The sequence below is a fragment of the Erythrolamprus reginae genome, chromosome Z, assembly GCF_031021105.1.
Source record: "Erythrolamprus reginae isolate rEryReg1 chromosome Z, rEryReg1.hap1, whole genome shotgun sequence".
NCBI classification, from domain to species: Eukaryota; Metazoa; Chordata; class Lepidosauria; order Squamata; family Dipsadidae; genus Erythrolamprus; species Erythrolamprus reginae.
In genome coordinates this window covers 136,883,529-136,908,239 of record NC_091963.1, presented here as the reverse complement: position 1 = coordinate 136,908,239, position 24,711 = coordinate 136,883,529, and the positions used below count along the sequence as shown (strand labels likewise).

The 24,711-nt window shown below is 42.3% G+C and overlaps 1 protein-coding gene across 1 annotated transcript; it reads right to left on the bottom strand.

Annotated features, from left to right (window-relative positions):
• Window positions 1-6,070: 6,070 nt before the first annotated feature.
• On the bottom strand, window positions 6,071-24,362 carry LOC139154139 (carbonic anhydrase 2-like). The gene is made up of 8 exons (XM_070728570.1): window positions 24,278-24,362; window positions 19,679-19,720; window positions 17,595-17,759; window positions 16,077-16,222; window positions 15,208-15,297; window positions 11,299-11,371; window positions 11,032-11,195; window positions 6,071-6,238 (listed from the first exon to the last, which is right to left on the bottom strand). Exons 1-8 carry the CDS (start codon window positions 24,360-24,362, stop codon window positions 6,071-6,073), a joined length of 933 nt encoding a protein of 310 aa, XP_070584671.1.
• Between the last annotated feature and the right edge of the window lie 349 nt (window positions 24,363-24,711).

Genomic DNA, 24,711 nt, shown 5'->3' with positions numbered 1-24,711 from the left:
AACCCAGGGCCCCAGGACACCCCAACCATCTTAAATTCATGCTGGTTACCAAGGGGTTGAATTTTGATTGCCGAGGTTATGGGGATGTTGTGACAGTCTTAAGTGCAAGAAATGGTCGTAAGTCGCTTTTTTCAGTGCCATTGTAACTGAGAACCATCACTAAGCAAATGGTTGTAAGTCAAGGACTAACTACAGGGTCCAATTGCGTTCTTAGAAAATGAATGTATTCAGCAATCAGCTCATCAGGATGGGTTTGTGAATGTATGTACTTTGCTTGGCTATATCAAAATAGAGCTGGAAGGGACCTTGGAGGTCTTCTAGTCCAACCCTCTGCTCCAGCAGAAGATCCTATGTTATTTCAGACAAATGGTGGTCCAATCTCTTCTTAAAACCTCCAACATTAAAGCACGTGCAAGTTTTGTCAGCAAGCTGTTCCACTGGTTAATCGTCCTCACCAATCAGGGGTGGGTTCCAAATTGTTTTTACTGCCACTCTGTGGATGTGGCTTATTTTGTGGGCATGGCTTGATGGTCATGTGATAGTTGGTGTGGCTTCGTAGTCATGACTGGGTGAGGGTCGTTTGGCAGTCATGTGACTGCGTAGGTGTAGCTTTTCGGTCATGTGACTAGGTGGGGGTTTATGTGTCTGGTTCATGTGGCTGGGTGATCATGTGACTAAAGTAGGCGTAGCCAACTTGACATCACTCATGTCTAGGGTTAGGGTGCCTGGCCTCTCTTCACCTGAAGACAAATTCCTTGTGTGTCCAATCACACTTGGCCAATAAAGAATTCTATTCTATTCTATTCTATTCTATTCTATTCTATTGCCTCACCGAGATGCAATTTTCCTGTCTATTTACTACTACTGAATATTCAAAATACTTTATACTATTTAATCCTATGTATATATGCCATATATGTACATACATATTACACACAGGCACTCAAAATGATACATTATCTACTATATATATATATTGTATGTGTATGCACTCCTCCACTCGAAACAGAATAGCCTACGAAAATAGACTAACAATCCTGGGTCTAGAAAGCTTAGAACTGCAGCGCCTAAAACATGATTTAAGTATTGCCCAGAAGATCATATGCTGCAACGTCCTGCTTGTCAATGACTACTTCAGCATCAACCGCAACAACACAAGAGCACGCAACAAATTCAAACTTAATATTAACCTCTCCAAACTTGACTGTAAAAAATATGACTTTTACAATCAAGTTGTCGAAGCGTGGAACTCATTACCGGACTCAATAGTGTCAACCCCTAACCCCCAACATTTCTCCCTTAGATTATCCTCGATTGACCTCTCCAGGTTCCTAAGAGGTCAGTAAGGGGCGTACATAAGTGCACTAGTGTGCCTTTCGTCCCCTGTCCAATTGTCTTTCCTTTATCTCATATATCATATATATTTTCTTCCTTTCATATATCTTCTCCTCTATTTTTACATATTATCTTTATATATATTACTTCATGTCTATTCTCTTCCATATGTATTGTGTATTGGACAAATGAATAAATAAAAATAAAATAAAAATAAATAAAAGGGGTGCAGAGGGATCCTGGAAGCAGGGGTGGGTTCTAACTTAGCTCACTGCCAGTTTGTTTCCTCCTATGCTGCGTGGCAAAAAAATAAAGCCGAAAAATATATGGTGACCACATGCACAATGCCAGATCTCAGCTTTTGCGCATGCTCAGAAGGGAAATAAAAAAGACCAAAAATTTGAAAAAAATTCAAAAAAAGATAGTGACACCCACAAACTGGTGCCGATCAATCCGGTTCGGCTACATCATTATGATGTCCCCAGTGGGTCGCTACCACTTCAGGCGAACCAGCCCAAACTGGGAGGAACCCAGTTTGGGCCGGTTTGATATTCCTGGAGGGGTCTGTAATATGGTAAATGATTTAGCTTTACTAGATAAATGGTCAAAGCAATGGAAACTGCAGTTTAATGTTTCCAAATGTAAAATAATGCACTTGGGGAAAAGGAATCCTCAATCTGAGTATTGCATTGGCAGTTCTGTGTTAGCAAAAACTTCAGAAGAAAAGGATTTAGGGGTAGTGATTTCTGACAGTCTCAAAATGGGTGAGCAGTGTGGTCGGGCAGTAGGAAAAGCAAGTAGGATGCTTGGCTGCATAGCTAGAGGTATAACAAGCAGGAAGAGGGAGATTGTGATCCCCTCATATAGAGCGCTGGTGAGACCACATTTGGAATACTGTGTTCAGTTCTGGAGACCTCACCTACAAAAAGATATTGACAAAATTGAAAGGGTCCAAAGACGGGCTACAAGAATGGTGGAAGGTCTTAAGCATAAAACGTATCAGGAAAGACTTAATGAACTCAATCTGTATAGTCTGGAGGACAGAAGGAAAAGGGGGGACATGATCAAAACATTTAAATATGTTAAAGGGTTAAATAAGGTTCAGGAGGGAAGTGTTTTTAATAGGATAGTGAACACAAGAACAAGGGGACACAATCTGAAGTTAGTTGGGGGAAAGATCAAAAGCAACGTGAGAAAATATTATTTCACTGAAAGAGTAGTAGATGCTTGGAACAAACTTCCAGCAGACGTGGTTGGTAAATCCACAGTAACTGAATTTAAACATGCCTGGGATAAACATATATCCATTGTAAGATAAAATACAGGAAATAGTATAAGGGCAGACTAGATGGACCATGAGGTCTTTTTCTGCCGTCAGTCTTCTATGTTTCTATGTTTCTATGTTTCTATAATTAATATAATTTAAATATAGTGACTTTAATGCTAATATAATGCTAATATCTGTATATACTATAATTAATTTTATTTTATTTTATTTTCTTCTGTACTTACTATTGTGGTTTTTTTAAAGTAGAAAATTAATAAAAATATTTAAAAGAAAAGAAAACTGGATGCAGTATTCCAAATGTGCCCTTTATACTAATATTCCAGGTGATTTTAATATATAACTTGTGATTTAAAAGTATTTGATAGTTCAAGGAAGAAATATCCTTTCTCTGGGTCACGCTTTGTTTCTATAATTCAATCTTCCCAATATCCCCTAAATATGTTGGGATGACTATTGTCATTAGTTATTCTCACATTCCCCCCACCACCAACAACCCACATTTTGTATTGCTCCCATTCCAACCACTGTGTCCTCATATTAACTTTGTGGGGTAAGATAGATAATCTGCAACCTGTAATTATCTAATAAACCTTGTGACGGAGTGATGAGTTGACCTAAACTTAGGTCAACCTATTAAGGCTCCTGGATCACTGGAACACTGGACAGGAAATCCTCATTTAGCAACCTGTTAGCTTTCTATGAAATCTATATTTTTTAAGTAATCTTCTTCACTTAGCAGAGTATTATCATAGCAGAATTGTGCAACACAATGCGTATTGGGCACATAAATACACTGACTCCAATATAAGCTTATGTGTTTTATTTCTTCTTCTTGGTTGTTCTGTCTGGGTTTTCCCAGACCTCCACACCCACTGAAAAATAGCCAGACACTCTGGTAAAATCCAAAAGTAATTTATAGCAGGAAAAAATAAGCACAAAGGAAAACCTGTCTTCACAGCAGACAGGTTACAATACTTTACAACAGGGTCCTGATGTCCAGTCAATTCCAAAAGCTTCTTGCTGGCACACCCCCCCAAGGTTTCAAGAGTCCAAGGCACAAACCAGGATTGTAGCCACCAAAGTTCACAAACAGGTCTCACGAATCTCCAAGATAAAACTCCACAACCCAGGAAGGGTGGGGCCGCCTTTTATCCTTTCCCAAGCACCACACCCAAACCCAGCTGCGACCCCTAATGCTGGAAATATCTGGCCAATTGCGTTCTTCTCTCGTTAGCTCTCCTCTGTCGCATATCTATGAAGTCACTAGCATCTTCCCCCAGGGAATCCAGGCTGCTTGCTGGGGAGAGCTCCCCCTGGTGGAACTCTGGCTGTCCTTCATCTTCAGCCTGGGATTCAGCTTCTTCATCAGTCTGCCCCTCCTGGTCCTCAGCCTCTGAGCCGGACACCGACAGCAAATCAGCCATTCCCGGAGGGGTCCCAGGCTGAACCACAACATTGGTAGAACTTGTTTCATGTTTTTCACAAACAAAAATTTGACAGCAGAATTATTTTCTCCTCTCAAGTAATAACATATACAGTGTTCCCTCGATTTTCACGGGTTCGAACTTTGCGAAAAGTGTATACCACGGTTTTTCAAAAATATTAAATTAAAAATACTTCACAGGTTTTCCCCCATGCCACAGTTTTTCCCACCTGATGACATCATTGCCAAACTTTCGTCCGTCCTTAATAAATATTTTTTAAAATAAACTTGAATAAACAAACATGGTGAGTAATAATCTAAATGGTTGCTAAGGGAATGGGAAATTGTAATTTAGGAGTTTAAAGTGTTAAGGGAAGGCTTGTGATACTGTTCATAGCCAAAAATGGTGTATTTACTTCCGCACCTCTACTTCGCGGAAATTCAACTTTCGCGGGCGGTCTCAGAACGCATCCCCTGAGAAAATTGAGGGAACACTGTATAGAGTTCTTGTACTTGCTTAGATCCTATCCTAATCCTAAATATTCTGTCTATGAACATTATATATATATTCCCTCATGAACTCTAACATTAAGAGAATATATCTTCTTTTTGTGATGCAGATTCATCAACAACCAACATACGAATGAAAAGAATTCTCACTTCCAACTGCCAAAACTGACTATATACCAATATGCAAATTAGCCCTCATGTACCATTCTGTTCCCCTTTTTCCATACCGCATGTTAACACAACCACAACTGAAATCAGCAATTCAGTCAGTAAGCTAAGTAGCCTTTAATTAAATCAGCATGTATGCTTATGATCTTTTTTTTAATTCTTCTTTGCTTTATAGGTCTATAAAGGTCTTAAATGAGAGGATTGGTCATAACATTACTTTTTTTTATCACTATCATAACTGTGAACGGTTGCTATATGAGACAGTCGCTATCTGCACTGGACTATATCACCTAATTTCTGTTGTGATTCAGCCTGAGGCTCCTCAGGGACCGGCTGGAGCTCTGCCGGATCCATGCCCAGAGGAGGAGGACAGTGAACAGGAGGGGGAGGACCAGGCAGACGGGGGAGAGGAACATCAGGAAGAGGAGGAGGGAGAGCAGCCTGAGACCCCCGGGGGGGGGGCTCTCCCCAGCTAGTAGCCTGGATTCATTGGATGAAGACGCACAGGCTATAATAGACATGAGGCAGCGACGTGCAGCTCAAAGACGGGGCCAATTAGAAAGGTATTTCCATCCCTGAATTGGCAACAGCTGGGTTTGGGTGTGGTTCTCCTCAGCAGGGTTGAAAAGGCAGGCCCGCCCTTACAGTCTTGTGGAGAGTTATCAACTGGGAGTCCTGTGACCTTGCTTCGATTCTTGGCGTCTCTGATCTTGGCTTGTGGCCTAGAAGTCTGGAAGACTTGGGGGAGGCGTGGGTTTTATTATCTCCATCGTTGTTTTTGCCAGCAAGAATCCTGTTTTATTGCCTGGCCTTCGTGAAACCTCTGTGAAGCTTCATAATGTTCCTGTCTGTAAGAACAGTTTTTGTTACCTGTGTTTGCTTTCCAGTATATAAACTGCCTTTGCTTTTTACCAGTGTGTCTGGATACTCTTTTTGGTTGGTGTTGGCGTCTGGGGGGACCCAGACAGAAACAATTTCTAGATTAGAAGACTCTTAAATTGTCGAGATCTGATTTAATGGTCTTTTTTTAAAAAAATGGAAACCACCATATTTTAGAAGACTTTGAAGTCAGGGTAGGCAAGGCACTACTACTACCCCCTAAATCTCCTTGCAAATTCATTTATTTTCAGTTTCTGTTAAGTTTCATGGTAAGAGGTTTCTTGTGGCTGAGATGATGCAAGTTTGCATCCACCGAACATATAAAGAAATAAAGGGAAGCTTAATTGAAAAACCACAACAAACATTTTAGGGATATTAACTGGGTTTATTTGATGTTGTGCAAAATTGGACTCACAACATTCAAGACCTGAAGACCAGGTCTTGTTCAAGAGAATTTGAAATCCTCTTCAAAATTGTTTGCGAACACAGGAACGAAGACAGCCGGACCATGTATTATATTCTCTGTAGTAATAGACTTTTCGGTCATTTAAGGGCTGCGTAGGACGGAAAGTGTTCTGCATTCGTCTGCCCTCTTCCTTGGTAGTAAAAAATAGTGTCCCTGTAAATAGGCTAACCTGGAAGAAAAGAGGGTGAAAAACCAATGACAGAGAGGAGAGAGCCAAAAGTGAAAAGTTACTTATCCATCTAGAACTCAAATATTTAATATCTTAAGTAAAGATACCTGACTTTCAACCTAAGGCCCGTTCTATTCCCTTAAATTACAAGCAGTCAATTTCCTGCCATTTCATACAAGAAACTTGAAACCAGGGTAATCCTCAAATTAGAATCAAAATTAAAAGTAGAATTTATGTTGCTAAGGAAGGAGGGTGTTAAGTGAACTTTGCCTGATTTTTATGTACTTTGGAGGGTGGGTTGGAGTACAGTGTTCCCTCGATTTTCGCGGGTTCAAACTTTGCGAAAAGTCTATACCATGGTGTTTCAAAAATATTAATTAAAAAATACTTCATGGGTTTTTTCCCACCCGATGACATCATATGTCATTGCCAAACTTTTGTTTGCCTTTAATAAATATTATTTTAATAAACTTTAATAAATAAACAGGGTGAGTAATAATCTAAATTGTTGCTAAGGGAATGGGAAATTGTAATTTAGGGGTTTAAAGTGTTAAGGGAAGGCTTGTGATACTGTTCATAGCCAAAAATAGTGTATTTACTTCCGCATCTCTACTTCGTGGAAATTTGACTTTCGCGGGTGGTCTCAGGACGCATCCCCCCGCAAAAATCGAGGGAACACCGTATGAGATACACCTTGTAAGAACTCATATTGAGGCTTATAAAGTGGCTATCATGTTGCCTTGATTGCATCAGCTGCCCTGTTTAGGGTGACTTGCTCCCTTCCTTAATCGTTTGTGTGTATGCATGTGCGTGTGTGTATGTGTGTGTAGTTTGACAGATAATGAGGAGGAAGGAGAGGTAGAAGCTAAAGGTGCTGGAGAGGTAGAGGGGGAGGCCCCTGCAGCGCCTGTGGAACCCCCGTCTGGATCAGATGAGAAAGGGGTGATTAATGATCCCATTCTCAATGTCTGGGTAAGCAGGATTATGGGACGACAGGAGCAACTGCACAGATGCAGAAGAAGATCCTAATCACAGCTGGGAATAATTAGGGAATGCCGCAGCAGGCTTAAAAGGGGAGGTTTCGTGGAAGGCTCTTCCCAGGAGTTATCGTTCGTGATTAACAGAGAACAAGAAACAGACCTGGAGTTTAGTCCCTAAACCAACATAGTGCATCTTTGGAAAACAACCCAGATTTTGGACACTTGTGTTTTGAAAGACTGTAGCTCTTGAACAATAGAGTGAGTCGCTTTGCTGCAGTCCAGTTTGGAGCCATTTTTTATAAACCTTGGGGGGTTTGAGACATTCATTATTGGCTTGGCAGATAACTCTGACTTTTGGGTCATAAACAGACATTCTTCTGCTGTCATTGCGGTTCTCAGCCAATTTGTAAAGCAATATATTTTGTGTTTCGGACACCTGCAGTCTGTGTGTGTTTTGTATTTCCTTGCTGCTCAACCGAACAAAAACACACCCGTTTTTGCGGGAAAACGGGCAAAAACCAGTCTGTTTTTTACAAATGGGGGCCTTTTCGCCTTCCTCCAGCACCCAGGACCTCTCTGCAGGCCTCCGAAACAAGCCCAAAACAAAAACTTTTTTCCTACATACCTCTTTGAAATCTTGGGGCGTCTTATACACCAGTGTGTCTTATAGTCTGAAAAATACAGTAGTTATCTGGTTTCCCCATTGAGTTTGCTTGCCCGAAAGTTGTAAAAGGGGGATCACATGACCCCAGGCCACTTCAACGGTCATAAATGCATGTCAGTCGCCAAGGGTCTGAATTTTGATGACCCTGACAACACTGCAATGGCCGTAAGCGTGAAAAACGGTCATACCAGTAAGTCCCTTTTTGCGGTGATGTTTTAACTTCAAATAAATCATTAAATGAACTGTTGTAAGTTGAGGAAATACCTGTCTATTCTAAAAATAATATCTTGGGGCTTAAACGCACAATGTGATTGTATCTCAGCAGGCTTAAACATACAGGTAGTCCTCAACTTACAATGGTTCATTTAATGACCATTCAAAATTGATTTATAACACTTTTTCCACCCTTTTGACTGTTGTGTCGCAGCTTCCCTGCCCCCACCTACCCACCCACCCACCCATTTCCATCAACCTCTTACTGCCGCACCCTATCTGCCTTTTGATAAGGCCAGCTCTATCAACAAGCGATCAAAATTCGGACCCTTGGCAACTGACACATATTTATGACATCTGCAGTGTCCGTGGGGTCACATGATTGCCTTTTGCAACATTCCGACAAGCAAACGTCAATGGCAAAACCAGATTCCACTTAAGGACCCTGTTACTAACTTAAAAACTGCAGTGATTCACTTAACAAATGCCTCACTTATTTTAGTTGTAAAGTCGAGGACCACCTGTAGCAACTATTTGATTGATTGATTGATTGATTGATTGATTGATTGATTGATTGATTGATTGGACTTGTATGCCATCCCTCTCCATGGATTTGGGGTGGCTCACAACATATCAAATATATATATGTACATATATATATACATACAGTGATACCTCATCTTACAAACGCCTCATCATACAAACTTTTCGAGATACAAACCAGTGCTTTAAGATTTTTCTGCCTCTTCTTACAAACTATTTTCACCTTACAAACCCACCGCCACAGCTGGGATGCCCCGCCTCCGGACTTCCGTTGCCAGCGAAGCAGCCATTTTTGCGCTGCTGGGATTCTTCTGAGGCTCCCCTCCATGGAAACCCTACCTCTGCACTTCCGTTGCCAGCGAAGCGCTTCTTTTTGCGATGCTGGGATTCCCCTGCTGGGATTCCCCTGCAGCATCGCAAAAACACAGAAGTCCGGAGGTGGGGTTTCCTATGGAGGGGAACTTCAGGGGAATCCCAGCAGCACAAAAATGGGTGCTTTGGCTGGCAAAAGGGGTGAGTTTTGGGCTTGCACGCATTAATCGCTTTTCCATTGATTCCTATGGGAAACATTGTTTCGTCTTACAAACTTTTCACCTTAAGAACCTCGTCCCGGAAGCAATTAAGTTTGTAAGACAAGGTATCACTGTATATACAATAAAACATCTAAAATCCAATTAATATAAATAACTTATCTAAAACCATTATAAAAAGCTTGAAACATTAAAAACCATTCATTCACATTCAGACCACAAACATACCACATACTCATTGGCCAGAGGCTAGGGTCTAATGACCCCCAAGCCTAGTGGCATAAATAGGTTTTTAGATTCTTATGCAAGGCAAGGAGGGTGGGAGCAGTACAGATCTCTGGGAGGAGCTGATTCCAGAGGGCCGGAGCCCCCACAGAGAAGGCTCTTCCCCTAGGCCCCGCCAAATGAAATTGTCTAGTTATATGTTGTGATTCCTCAGGGAACGGCTGAACCTCTGCCGGCTCCATGCTCAGAGGGGGAGGATGAGGAACAGGAGGAGGAGGAGGAGGCCCATGCAGACGGGGAGGAGGAATATCATGCTGAGGGAGAGGGAGAACAGCCTGAGTCCCCCGGGGTGGAGCTCTCCCCAGCAAGCAGCCTGGAGTCCTTGGATGAAAATGCACAAGCCATCATCGATCTCAGGCAGAGAAGAGCAGCACAATGAAGGGGACAATTAGCCAGGTATTTCCAGCCCTAAATAGGCAACAGCTAGGTTTGGGTGTGGTTCTCACCAGAAAGGCTGAAAAGGCAGACCCACCCTTCCTGTATTGTGGAGTATTATCTTTGGGAGTCCTGGGACCTGGCTGTGATCTTTGGCGTTTCTGACTCTGACTTGTGGCCCTGAAGGCTGAAACCTTGGGGGGAAAGACGTGGGTCTTATTCTCTACAGTGGTGTGTGTGCCAGCAAGAAGTCTGCTGTATTGTCTGGCCGTCATGACTCTGCTGTGAAGCCTCATAGCCTGCCTGTTGGGAAGAACAGGTTTTTCTCTGTGTTTGTTTTTCCAACTATAAAGTGCCTTTGCTTTTACCAGCGTGTCTGGCTGCTTTTTTCAGTTGGTGTTGAAGTCTGGGGGCACCCAGACAGAACAGTTATATATATATTATATTTATATATATTTATTAGATTTGTATGCCGCCCCTCTCCGAAGACTCGGGGCGGCTAACAACAATAAAAAAGACAATGTAAACAAATCTAATATTAAAAATAATCTAAGAAACCCCAATTTAAAGAACCAATCATACATACAAACATACCATGTATCAATTCTATAAGCCTAGGGGGGAAGGGAAATTTCAATTCCCCCATGCCTGATGACAGAGGTGGGTTTTAAGGAGCTTGCGAAAGGCAAGGAGGGTGGGGGCAACTCTGATATCTGGGGGGAGTTGGTTCCAGAGAGTCGGGGCCGCCACAGAGAAGGCTCTTCCCCTGGGTCCCGCCAGACGACATTGTTTAGTCGACGGGACCCGGAGAACGCCAACTCTGTGGGACCTAACTGGTCGCTGGGATTCGTGCAGCAGAAGGCGGTCCCGGAGATATTCTGGTCCGATGCCATGAAGGGCTTTATAGGTCATAACCTATAAAGTTGATGGGACCTGGAGAAGGCTAACTCTGTGGGAGCTGACCAGACGCTGAGATTCATGCAGCAGGAGGCGCTCCCGCAAGTAATCTGGTCTGATGCCATGCAGGGCTTTATAGGTCATAACCAACAATTTGAACTATGTCCTAATCTATAGCGGTTTTGCGGCCTACTCAGGGATCTGAGCATTGGAGGATCAACTGACTCTAATAAGGTCCAGTCTATTTTCAGAGAACATTAGAATCCATTCCCGAAAATTAAGACGAATAAGATGTTATCCACTCACCACTTCGGAGGAAACCTCAATGTAATCTGCAATGATCAACCATTTCACAGACTCAGCGCAGGGTGGAGTAGTGAGAGAACCTTGGTACGTGTAATAGCGACTGAAATCGACTCTGCTCAATAAGGCACCAAAAGTAAGCTCCCCACTCAGATTATAAGAGTCACCTGAAAAAAACAAACCAGAAAAAGAGGCAGGTATAAATAACATCATTTTATTTTATTTTATTTTAGGGAAGTGGTGATAGTAGGGAATGAATTTAAGTCTCACCTTTCTCTGGGATTTTCTTGCAAAGCCTGGCTAGAGTATTCCATGCGGTGGGGTGATCATTCTTTTCGGATTTCTGTGGGAAATTGAAAGAAAACAGGATATGGTCCTCTGTGACTGTGTACTGTACATACTTATACTGGGTACTGTGTAAGTACAGTTTATACTAATAAACTGTACTTACATCATAGTTGGTGGGGGGCAGGAAATACAGGTAGTCTTCAACTTGCAACCACAACTGAGCCCAAAATTTTATTTTCTTAAGTGAATCAAATTGTTAAGTGGGGTTTTTGGGGTTTTTTGGCCCCATTCTGTGACTTTTAGTGCCTCAGTTCAGTGAATCACTGCAGTTGCTAAGTTAGTGATGTGAATCTGACTTTGCTGGTCAGAAGGTCAAAAAAGAGATTCGGGTGACCCTGGGACACAGGGACCAGTCGCCATCATCATTAGCATCCTTCAGTCTCTAAAGACTATGGTGTCATGCAGGGGTGGATTCCTGATTCCGCTGCTATCCATGCGCTGCTATCGGTCCCGACCCCCAGGTTGATAACCATTGCTATATATCAGTGATTGCGAACCTATGGTACGGGTGCCACAGGTGGCACACGGAGCCATATCTGCTGGCACATGAGCCCTTGCCTTAGCTCAGCTCCAAAGTGCATGTGTGTGCAGGCTAGTTGATTTCTGGCTCACACAGGGGCTCTGGGGGGGTATATATGGCTTCCAGAGAGCCTCTGGGGGGATGGGGGAGGGTGTTTTTACCATCCCCCGGCTCCAGGAAGCCTTTGGAGTCTGGGGAGGGCGAAACATGAGCCTACTTGGTCCACCAGAGTTAGGGAAACAGGCCATTTCCAGCCTCCAGAGGGCCTCCAGGGGAGAGGGGAAGCTGTTTTTGACCTTCCCAAGAACTGAAAATTCTTCGGAGAGGGGCAGCATACAAATCTAATTGAATTGAATTGAATTATGGGTGTGGGCACTCACTCATGCGCGATAGCACATATGCATGCTCTTTCGGCACCTGATGGGAAAAACGGTTCACCATCACTGCTATAGATTGACATTGTTGCTCTTCTCTGCACTCTTTCTAGAGTCTCAACATTCTTTTTTAAATCATGGCGACCAAAACTGGATGCAGTATTCCAAGTGTGGCCTTACCAAGGCCTTATAAAGTGGCATTAACACTTCACGTCATCTTGATTTATCCCCATTTATGCAGATTAGAACTGTGTTGGCTTTTTTTGGCAGCTGCTGCACACTGCTGGCTCATATTTAAATGGTTGCAAAGTACCATATATATACTGTACCTGTGCATTTTGGGTTTTTTGCCTAAATGCAGAACCTTATTTTTTTCACCATCAAATTTCATTTCGTTTCATAGTGCCCAAAGTTCAAGTCTGTCAAGATCCTTCTATATCTTAAGCCCATCTTCCTGCCACCTTAGTGTCCTCTGCAAATTTGGTGAGTTTCCAATCTACTCTTTTCATTCGTTCCAATTACTCTTTTCATTCTCTTCATCAACGACCTCTGCGATCATATCACAAGCAGCTGTGTCCTTTTCGCCGACGATGTAAAACTATTCAACACCACAGACAACACATCTACTCTCCAAAAAGACATCGACTTTGTCTCAGATTGGTCTAACACCTGGCAACTTCAAATATCAACCAACAAATGCTCTACCCTCCACATCGGCAAAAAGAATCCAAACCTCATATATAAACTGAATAAACAAAATCTCACAGCCAACCCCCATTCAGTAAAAGACCTTGGAATACTAATATCAAATGGCCTAAGTACTAAAGCCCACTGCAACAATATCGCCAAAAAGGTTTCTAGAGTTGTTAACCTGATCCTACGCAGCTTCTGCTCCGGCAATCTCACACTACTCACCAGAGCCTACAAAATGTTTGCCAGACCCATCCTTGAATACAGTTCATCTGTCTGGAACCCATACCACATCTCGGACATCAACACCCTTGAAAATGTCCAAAGATACTTCACCAGATGAGCCCTTCACTCCTCCACTCGAAACAGAACACCCTACGAAAGCAGACTATCAATCCTAGGTCCAGAAAGCTTAGAACTACGACACCTAAAACATGATCTAAGTATTGCCCACAAAATCATATGCTGCAACGTCCTGCCTGTCAATGACTACTTCAGCATCAACCACAACAACACAAGAGCACGCAACAAATTCAAACTTAATATTAATCGCTCCAAGCTTGACTGTAAAAAATATGACTTTAGCAATCGAGTTGTCGAAGCGTGGAACTCATTACTCAGTAGTGTCAACCCCTAACCCCCAACATTTCTCCCGTAGACTATCCACGATTGACCTCTCCAGGTTCCTAAGAGGTCAGTAAGGGGCATGCATAAGCGCACTAGTGTGCCTTTCGTCCCCTGTCCGATTATCTTTTCTTCCTTCATATATCTTCTCCTCTATTTTTATATCTTCTCTTTATATATAATATTTCATGTCTATTCTCTTCAATATGTATTGTGTATTAGACAAAATAAATAAATAAAAATAAATAAAATTAAATATTTGTTTATTGGACATATGCCGTCCTTCTCCGAAGACTCAGAGTGGCTCACAACATATAAAAGCAATACAAAAAACAATTCTAAAGCCCAATTATAAAACTAATCTAAAAACCCAAGTCATAAGACCATGTAACCACATTCATTCATATCACAGTCATGCTAACGGCCAGAGCAGAGTATTAGAGCTCAATGGCCTCAGGCCTGCCAGCAAAAGTGAGCTTTTAAAGCCTTCCAGAAGGCCAGGAGTGTGGGGGCGGTACGAATCTCTGGGGGGAGCTGATTCCAGAGAGTCGGAGCTGCCACAGAAAAGGCCCTTCCCCTAGGGCCCACCAGACGACATTGCTTGGCTGACGGGACCTGGAGAAGGCCGACTCTGTGGGCTCTTACTGGTCATTGGGATACATGAGGCTAGAGATGGTCCTATAAGTAACCTCGTCTTAAGCCATGTAAGACTTTAGAGGTAACGACCAACGCTTTGAATTGCGTTTGGAGACCAATCAGTAGCCAATGCAGCTCAGGAACAGTGATGGGCTCCTAACGGTATGGTCAGGTACTCAGAACCAGTAGAAAAATTTTGGTCAGGTACACAGAACTGGCAGAAATTTTTTGAATTGTTTTCTTTTTTTCCCTTCTGGCCTCTGGATATGTTTTTCCTATTACAGTAAATGAGGTTGAACATGTATAACTTTAGAAGAGCTGTGCTTGTGTGTGTGTCTGTGTGTGTACATACACATACAGTTTATATAGCAGGTAATGTATATTTTGGGGGTCCTGTGTGTAATATGTATGTACACATATGGCATATATACATAGAACTAAGGAGTATGTTTTGGATGTTCAGTAATAGTAAATAGATAGGGAAACTGTATCTCTTGGAGGCCAGGAGAGGCCAGGCACCCTAACCCTAACCCAAACCCTTGACGTGAGTGACGTCAAGTTGGCCACCTTTAAGCCAGTCACATGACCTTTAAGCCATCCCTTGGTTACATGCTCATCAAGCCACTCCCACCTGGTCACATGGCCAGCGAGCCACACCCACAAAACAACACACACACACCCGGCAGTCTGGTAGTAAAAAATTTTGCAGCCCTTCACTGCTCACTAAGTGACGGAGATCCATGGGCAAACCTTGGTAAGCCCGTGACAGCTCTCACGGCTGCATGTTGGACTAATTCTAATACAAATCTAATAAATTGAATTGAATTGAATTAACTGCAGTTCCCGAACGTTCTTCAAAGGTAGCCCCATATGGAGAGCATTGCAGAAATCTACCCCCTTGTCTAAATCATTGATGAAGAGGTTGCTCTAGAACCAATCCGGTCTTGGACTGGCATTTCTCCTGGCCAACCATTTTGCGCTGCTCACCTGCAAGAAGATTCCCACGACGACCAATCCATTAGGCAGCTTCGACGCCTCTTCTACAGACATGTTGTTTATAGTATGAACCAAGTGCATCTGAAGCAAGATAGGAGAACGAGCATGAACACCAATATTTTTAAATTCAATGTAACAATACAGGTCTCCCTCAGCTTAACAACCACATTTAGTGACCATTTGAAGTTACGGTGGCACTGAAAAAAATGACTTGTGACCGTCTGTCACATAGAAACATAGAAGATTGACAGAATCTTCATGGTCCATCTAGTCTGCCTTTATACGATATCCTGCATTTTATCTTAGGGTGGATCAATGTTTACCCCAGGCATGTTTAAATTCAGTTACTGTGGATTTACCAACCACGTCTGCTGGAAGTTTGTTCCAAGCATCTACTACTCTTTCAGTAAAATAATATTTTCTCAGGTTGCTTCTGATCTTTCCGCCAACTAACCTCAGATTGTGTCCCCTTGTTCTTGTGTTCACTTCCCTATTAAAAACACTTCCCTCCTGAATCTTATTTAACCCTTTAACATATTTAAATATTTCGATCCTGTCCCCCCCTTTCCCTTCTGTCCTCCAGACTATACAGATTGAGTTCATTAAGTCTTTCCTGATACGTTTTATGCTTAAGACCGTCTTTGAATCCGTTCAATTTTATCCATATCTCTTTGTAGGTGAGGTCTCCCGAACTGAACCCAGTATTCCAAATGTGGTCTCACCAGTGCTCTATCCAGTGAGATCACAGTCTCCCTCTTCCTGCTTGTTATACCTCTAGCTATGCAGCCAAGCATTCTACCATCAAGCCAAGCATTCATCCCTTAGTAATTCCATTTTTGTTGGCACCCTGAATTGATTACCTCCATAGTGTGGCGTCTGCCATCAATTGTGTGCTCTGCGCCACTGTTTTTAATGGTGCCCCAATGGAGGTGCGCCTGCTGCAGTGTATATGGTTCTGTAAGGTCACCACCAGAGATTGTTGCTTTGGAAAGAACCATTAACTGAGCTGTAACAGAGTGAAAACAAAATTAAGAGCAATGATGGGTCTTGGACCTATGAGCAAATGAGCATAATTCCAGCAGATGATGATTCATAATTTGAATTAAATATTTAGGAAGGTAGGTGCTGCACTATCCCAGAAAATCCCACTCTTAAAACTGTAAGAATGATAGTAGATTGTATGAAACGCTCTCCTATTCTACCACCTCTTACAATATTAGACAACAATGAGCCGGGGTGGCGCAGCAGGTAGAGTGCTGTACTGCAGGCCACTGAAGCTGACTGTAGATCTGAAGGTCAGCGGTTCAAATCTCATCACCGGCTCAAGGTTGACTCAGCCTTCCATCCTTCCGAGGTGGGTAAAATGAGGACCCAGATTGTGGGGGCAATAGGCTGGCTCTGTTAAAAAAGTGCTATTGCTAACATGTTGTAAGCCGCCCTGAATCTAAGGAGAAGGGCGGCATAAAAATCGAATAAATAAATAAATAAACAAACAAACAAACAAACACAGCATCAACAACAGTAGAAATTTCCAAGTTTCTGGATTCTATAATCTCCCAGGACTTAAAATGGATACCTTACAATAAAGCCAGCATTAAAAAGACACAACAAAAAATGTCCTTTCTGCATCAACTCAGAAAGATCAAATTGCACAAGAATCTGCTGATACAGTCCTACAGAGGAATTACTGATTCTGTCATTTGCACACAGAGACGCAGCTTTAACGCATTTACTAAGGACTGGCAAAGTTATCCAGTTTTTCTGTCGAAACATTTTTATCTTGGTTTCCTTAAGCCAGTGTCTCCCAACCTTGGCAACCTGAAGACATTTGGACTTCAACTCCCAGAATTCCCCAGCCAGCATTATCTTCAAGTTGCCAAGGTTGGGAAACACTGGCTTAAGCAAAGGACTAAGGCCTCTCTCGTAACAGATAAATGTCTGTCTGTTTGCCATTTTCCACCTATGGCAGTTCCACCTTTGTTTAGTAGACTCCGAGAGTTCGCCTACAATCTGAAGAAGAGAAGATTGGCAGGAAAGGAGATAGTGTTTAATAATGTTGTGTCTATAGTCACTGTGACTAGGTGCCCTCTTGTTCAGCTTCTTCTAACATAACTTTCATTTTTATTTTGGAATAAAGAAAGACAAGTTGGTCTAGCACAGGGGTGGAAGTGACCTAAGAGTCTTCCAGCGTCACCCATATTATGTCCCTCAGGGATGTCCCCTGAGTTACCTTCTCCTTAGACTTTGGAGGTACTTCTAGTCCTAATTCTTGCTCAAGCAGGATACCCTCAACCTTGAGGTGACATTAAGATGTGTGGACTTCAATTCCCAGAATTGAAGTCCAATTTAGCAATAGATGATCATCAATAAATACGTACCCTGATGCCCTGTATTCTTTACTGCGACGAGGAGGTTACGGTCTCCATAGTTTTTGAAATATAGTGATTTCTCCGCAGGTTTGCTTATGACTGACCGGGTGTTGATGTTGATGGGAGATTGATTCTTGCCATTGCAGGAGCCAAGAGGTCCCCAGGTGTCAGGTCCTGGCAGAAAAAAAGAGTAAGGAGATGATTATATTCATCATATAATAATGTAGGCTTTCTAATATTTTTTTTCTTTTTGCAATTAGAGAGAGAGATAAAGAGAGAGAGAGATAAAGAGATAGAGATGGAGAAAGAAAAAGAGGTAGACAGAGATAGAAATAGAGATAGAGGTCCTTGGAAAGTTCCTTATTATGTGCCTCTAGTATGTAGAAGCTTCACCGGTATAGGTAGTCCTCGACTTATGACCACAATTGAGTTCACTATTTTTGTTGCTGAGACACTTGTTTAGTGAATTTTGCCCCATTTTATGATCTTTCTTGCTATATATATAAATGTGCTGAAAGGAGAAACATGTAGATGTTCTTCCTCAGGTTTCAGTATACAGTGTTCCCTCGATTTTCATGGGGGTTGCGTTCCAAGACCGCCCGCGAAAGTCGAATTTCCGCAAAGTAGAGATGCGGAAGTAAATACACTATTTTTGGCTATTAACAGTATCACAAGCCTTCCCTTAACACTTTAAACCCCTAAATTACAATTTCCCATTCCCTTAGCAACCATTTAGATTATTACTCACCATGTTTATTTATTTAAAAAAATATTTATTAAAGGCAGACAAAAGTTTGGTGATGACATATGACATCATCGGGCGGGAAAAACCGTGGTATAGGGAAAAAACCCGCGAAGTATTTTTTAATTAATATTTTTTTTAAACCGTGGTATAGACTTTTCGCGAAGTTCGAACCCGCGAAAATCAAGGGAACACTGTATTTTAACCGCAAGATTGATAAGGATACATTGGCAGTTGCCACACTTGCGATCGCATCATATGGAATTCACAGAGATTTTCAACATTTAAACAATGTGTGCGGGTGAGTAGATGTGTTCATTTCTTTGAATTTATTATTTCTTTCTCTTAGCAAGTTAATATTTTTAATATCAGTGGTTTTAACTACTGCTATCTTTATACCATTAGATGTATAACGTATGCTATAACGCTAGCCTTTAACAAAAAACTGAGATGTATCCTTCTTCAAAGTGTTGTCAGTTGAGGAAGTAAGCAGTACATTAATTGTAATAGCAGCCAATGTTAAATTTATGTTGGTCATTGATTTCTTTAAAAAGCTCTAGTTCGGGCATGTCCAATCTTGGCAACTTTAAGTGCTGTGGACTTCAACTCCCAGAATTCCCCATGCCAGCATGGGGAATTCTGGGAGTTGAAGTCCGCAGCTCTTAAAGTTGCCAAGGTTGGGCATCCCTACCCTAAATGGATTGCTGAATTTGACTGAATTTGTCAATTGCATTGATTCTCCTATAAGAAGCCTTGTGGTTAACCCAGTGCTTCTCCACCGTGATGATTGTTTGCAATATTCGGCAATTTTTGCTGAAAAAGTTTAAGTGGCTTATCAGCATGATTGGGATGCAATGTGTTTAAGTGACACCTTAATTTATTTGGCTTCATGCTGTCTGCTGCCAACATTTTTAGACACAATAAACATGTCGGTCTTTCCTCGTCTCCCACCATATTCACAATGAAACCAAGCACTACATATGCTTCATCATATTTTCTTGTCTTAGCTTTCGGGAGACTTACGTTTGTCTTATTATCTCCATCTCTCTCTCTCTCTCCTCCTTTCTTTTCATCCCTGTTAAATATTTTTCCCTGGAGTCTCTTAAGGGTTTGTTATCTGCACTTCATATCTCCTCCTCTGTGCTATGTGCTATTGTTTGGTGCAAAAAATCCCCCCTACTCCCTGTGGCAAAAAAATGTACATTCCCCAATCCCCAGGGGTCACATGCCTTCCCCACCATTGCTCCGTGTTCCCTCCGCCCAAGAGGGGCCAGCCCCACTATTTGAGAAGCACTGGATTAACCCAATGGGAAGATTTCTGGAGTCAGAGAAAAAAACAGCCATGTCTTACCACAAACTTTTGGGAGATCATAACACCAGGGTATTGGCTCTTCTGAAAGAAAGGAAGAGGAAAGGAAAATTAAATGGCTTTTTAAGGAAACATTGAAGGAAGCATATGCCAAAAGCATCGGTAAAGTACTTCTTGCATTCAGTGGCATTTGCAGGAACATCCAAAAGGAAAATTAAGATGGCAACAGAGCCAGGCAATCAAAGCCCCACCCCTTTTTTATATATTAGAGAACCATCTTTCAGCTGTGGCGAGGGGGGCGTTTGCCCAGGTTCGCCTGGTGCACCAGTTGCGGCCCTATCTGGACCGGGACTCATTGCTCACAGTCACTCATGCCCTCATCACCTCGAGGTTCGACTACTGTAATGCTCTCTACATGGGGCTACCTTTGAAAAGTGTTTGGAAACTTCAGATCGTGCAGAATGCAGCTGCGAGAGCAGTCATGGGCTTACCTAGGTATGCCCATGTTTCACCATCACTCCGCAGCCTGCATTGGCTGCCGGTCAATTTCCGGTCACAATTCAAAGTGTTGGTTATGACCTTTAAAGCCCTTCATGGCACTGGACCAGAATATCTCCGAGACCGCCTCCTGCCGCACGAATCCCAGCGACCGATTAGGTCCCACAGAGTGGGCTTTCTCCAGGTCCCGTCAACTAAACAATGTCGGTTGGCGGGCCCCAAGGGAAGAGCCTTCTCTGTGGCGGCACCGACTCTCTGGAACCAACTCCCCCCAGAGATTAGAACTGCCCCTACTCTTCCTGCCTTCCGTAAACTCCTTAAAACCTACCTTTGCCGTCAGGCATGGGGGAATTGAAACACCTCCCCCGGGCATGTTCAATTTATACATGGTATGCTTGTGTGTGTGTCTGTTAGTATATGGGGTTCTTTTAAATCTTTAAATATTTTAATGTTATTTGGATTATTTATGATTTGTTCTATCTTGTTGTGAGCCGCCCCGAGTCTTCGGAGAGGGGCGGCATACAAATCTAAATAATAAATAAATAAATAAATAAATATGGGTATCATGTGTATAGTTATGGCCGCCATCTTGACTTTTTAAATATTTTCTAAAGACACTTTCATTCATTCAACACCTAAACCAATTTTTTGGCATGCAAACGGATTGTCAAATTCTCTTCCTCGCCAACTTTCCCAACCCCTCACATATAAGAACTGAAGATATTGATAAAACTCCTTTCCCAAAGAAATAAATACAGATGTTTCATCTGCATTTTTTCTTTGGGAAAGGAGTTTTATATATATATCCAGTTCTCCAAATTTTCCTAAAAGGAAAAAAAAAAAGAACCATTGTCCTTGTTTAGATTTTGACTTCACGGATTACCATAAACAGAGGAAATTCAATTGAGGTTGCCGGGATGCCATCCCATGGTATGTTAGAATAAGTAAACACAACAATAGAAAGAGTGGAGGAGGGGATAGGATACGGAGGGAAGAAAGGGAGAGGAGAGGAAAGAGGATAAGGAGAGGGAAGGTGGGAGGAGCAAGAAAGAGGAATAAGGAAATAGAGAAGGAAGGAGAAGAGGAGGAAAGTAAGAAAGGAGGAAAGTCTCAACCTTTCTAATGCCGTGACCTCTTAATGTAGTTCCTCATGTTGTGGTGACCCCCAACCATAAGTCTAGCACCAATCCCCCCAAAAGAGCTTTAAGCTGATTGGCAGGAAGGTCAGAGGGACACCCCCACTGTAAACGCCTGATTGGTCGCATTGTAAAAATATGTTCCAAGGCACCAGAATAGAAGCTTTAATTCATAACACCATGGGAAATTTGTCTTTTCTCATGGTTTTAGGCAGCCCCTGTGAAATGGTTATTTAATCCCCAAAGGGGTCCCAACCTCCAGGTTGAGATTAGATTAGATTAGATTTATTGGATTTATATGCCGCCCCTCTCCGCAAACTTGGGGTGGCTCACAACAATCATAAAAACATAGTAACTAATCCAATTCCCACCAATCTAATTACAATTTTAAATTAAAAAATTTAAATAAAAAAATTAAATTAAATTAAAAAATTCATAAAACAATCCCAATATATATAAAAAACAGGCACACAGTCAATCAATCAAACGGCAAAACAACATGGGCAAGGGGGAGATGTTTTAGTTCCCCCATGCTTGACGACAGAGGTGGGTTTTAAGGAGTTTACGAAAGGCAGGGAGGGTGGGGGCAATCCTAATCTCAGGGGGGAGCTGGTTCCAGAGGGTCGGAGCCCCCACAGAGAAGGCTCTTCCCCTGGGTCCCGCCAGACAACTGGGATGGAAGAAGGAAGGTAGGAAAGGGTTGTGGAGGAATAAAAGGTAGAGGAAGGCGAAAAAGCAGCCTTGATCCTGTGTAATTAACTTGGTGAAAGGAAAATGTGTATAAATGTTAATGGAAAATATATTATCATGTTAAAAATTGGGGGGGAGGGGATAAAAAAATAAAAAAGAGGGAATATAATAATGACACAGGATCATTTGAAAAACTGACTCCTTCAAAGTGCAAGTAGTCCTGGACTTACAACCATTTGTTTAGTAACCATTCAAAGTTACAATGGCACTTAAAAAGTGACTTGTGACTGTTATTCACACAACCGTTGAAGCATCCACATGGTCAAGTGATTAAACTTCAAATACTTGGCAACAGGCATGCATTTACAACAGTTGCAGTATCCCGAGGTCTTGTGATCTCCTTTTGCGACCTTCTAATAAGAAGAATCAACAGGGAAGGTAGATTCATTTTACAACAGTATTACTAACTTAACAACTGCAGTGATCACTTAACAGCCATTTCAAGAAAGGTCGTAAAATAGGGCAAAACTCACTTAAGAGCTGTCTTGCTTAGCAATAGAAATTTGGAGTTCAATTGTGGTTGTAAGATGAGGGCTACCTGTAGTATAGCTTTGGTACAGTGAAGGGTTGTAAAAAAATTTTACTACCACACTGTGGGCATGACTTATTTTGTGGGTGTGGCTTGCCAGTCATGTGACCAGGTGGGAGTGGCTTGATGATCATGTCATAGGGAGTGGCCTAAAGGTCATGTGACTGGCTTAAAGGTGGCCACCTTGACGTCACTCACATCAAGGGTTTGGGTTAGGGTTAGGGTGCCTGGCTTCTCCTTGCCACAAAGAAATACAATTTCCCTAGCTATTTACTATTACTAAACATCCAAAATATGCTATTTAATTCTATGTGTAGATGCTGTATGTGTACATACATATTTATTTATTTATTTATTTTTATTTATTAGATTTGTATGCCGCCCCACTCTGTAGACTCGGGGTGGTTCACAGCAACAATAAAACAATGTACAACAAATCTAATAATTTAAAAACACTAAAAATCCCATTATTAAAAGCAAACATACACACAACCATACCATGCACAAACTGTATAGGCCTGGGGGAGATGTCTCAATTCCCCCATGCCTTATGGCGGAGATGGGTTTTAAGGAGTTTGCGAAAGGCAAGGAGGGTGGGGGCAGTTCTAATCTCCGGGGGGAGCTGGTTCCAGAGGGTTGGGGCCGCCACAAAGAAGGCTCTTCCCCTGGGTCCCACCAAATGACGTTTAGTCAACGGGACCCGGAGAAGGCCAACTCTGTGGGACCCAACCGGTCGCTGGGATTCGTGCGGCAGAAGGAGGTCCCAGAGATATTATGATCCGATACCATGAAGGGCTTTATAGGTCATAACCAACACTTTAAATTGTGACCGGAAACTGATCAGCAACCAATGCAGACTGCGGAGTATTGGTGTAACATGGGCATACCTAGGGAAGCCCATGATTGCTCTCGCAGCTGCATTCTGCACGATCTAAAGTTTCCGAACACTTTTCAAAGGTAGCCCCATGTAGAGAGCATTACAGTAGTCGAGCCTCGAGGTGATGAGGGCATGAGTGACTGTGAGCAGTGAGTCCCGGTCCAGATAGGGCCGCAACTGGTGCACCAGGCGAACCTGGGCAAACGTCCCCCTCGCCACAGCTGAAAGATGGCTCTCTAATGTGAGCTGTGGATCGAGGAGGACACCCAAGTTGCGGACCCTCTCTGAGGGGGTCAATAATTCCGCCCCCAAGGTTATGGACAGACAGATGGAATTGTCCCTGGGAGGCAGAACCCAAAGCCACTCCGTCTTGTCCGGGTTGAGTTTGAGTCTGTTGACATCCATCCAGACCCCAACAGCCTCCAGGCACCGGCACATCATTTCCACTCCTTCGTTGACTGGACATGGGCTGGAGATATTACACACAAGCACACAAAAATATACAGTATCTACTATATAAACTATATGTGTATGTACACACATGCACGCACAGCTCTTTTAAAATTATACACATTCAACCTTATTTAGTGCGATAGGAAAAACATACCCAGAGCCCAGAAGGGGAAAAAATAAAAAAATAAAAAAAATTTCTACTTGTTCTGCGTACCTGACTGTAGGAGCCTATCAATGCTTTGGTAACTGTAAGCTCTTAATTACAACTAGGACAGACTGAATTTCTCTCTGTTGCAGAGGACAGAATCCAGATAATTTTTCAAAACTGGGCATTAAGGAGGTTGTCTCCCATTGGAAATTGAAGGTCCCATGGTAGAAAACCTACTACCACTACTTACCATTACAAGTAACACAGAAATTTTCCAGGATCAGGAAGATCAGGATGCATACTGATAGTTTTAATGGTAAACCAACACTTCCCATTGTACCTGCATAGAGAAAACACATTGTTAATAGATTACCAAACCAATATTTTTCTCCCACTCATAGAAACGTAGAAACATAGAAGTCTGACGGCAGAAAAAGACCTCATGGTCCATCTAGTCTGCCCTTATACTATTTTCTGTATTTTATCTTAGGATGGATATATGTTTATCCCAGGCATGTTTAAATTCAGTTACTGTGGATTTATCTACCACGTCTGCTGGAAGTTTGTTCCAAGGATCTACTACTCTTTCAGTAAAATAATATTTTCTCATGTTGCTTTTGATCTTTCCCCCAACTAACTTCAGATTGTGCCCCCTTGTTCTTGTGTTCACTTTCCTATTAAAAA

What these genes read in the sequence shown, in the direction of transcription:
- LOC139154139 (XM_070728570.1), bottom strand. Translation starts at nt 24,362, where the DNA reads ATGGGAAGTGTTGGTTTACCATTAAAACTATCAGTATGCATCCTGATC. An exon ending in AAAGAATACAGGGCATCAGG is followed by an intron (nt 16,223 to 17,594) that starts GTACGTATTTAT and finishes ACTCTGTTACAG; the next exon opens with CTCAGTTAATGGTTCTTTCC. An exon ending in GCAGACGCCACACTATGGAG is followed by an intron (nt 15,298 to 16,076) that starts GTAATCAATTCA and finishes ATCTTGCTTCAG; the next exon opens with ATGCACTTGGTTCATACTAT.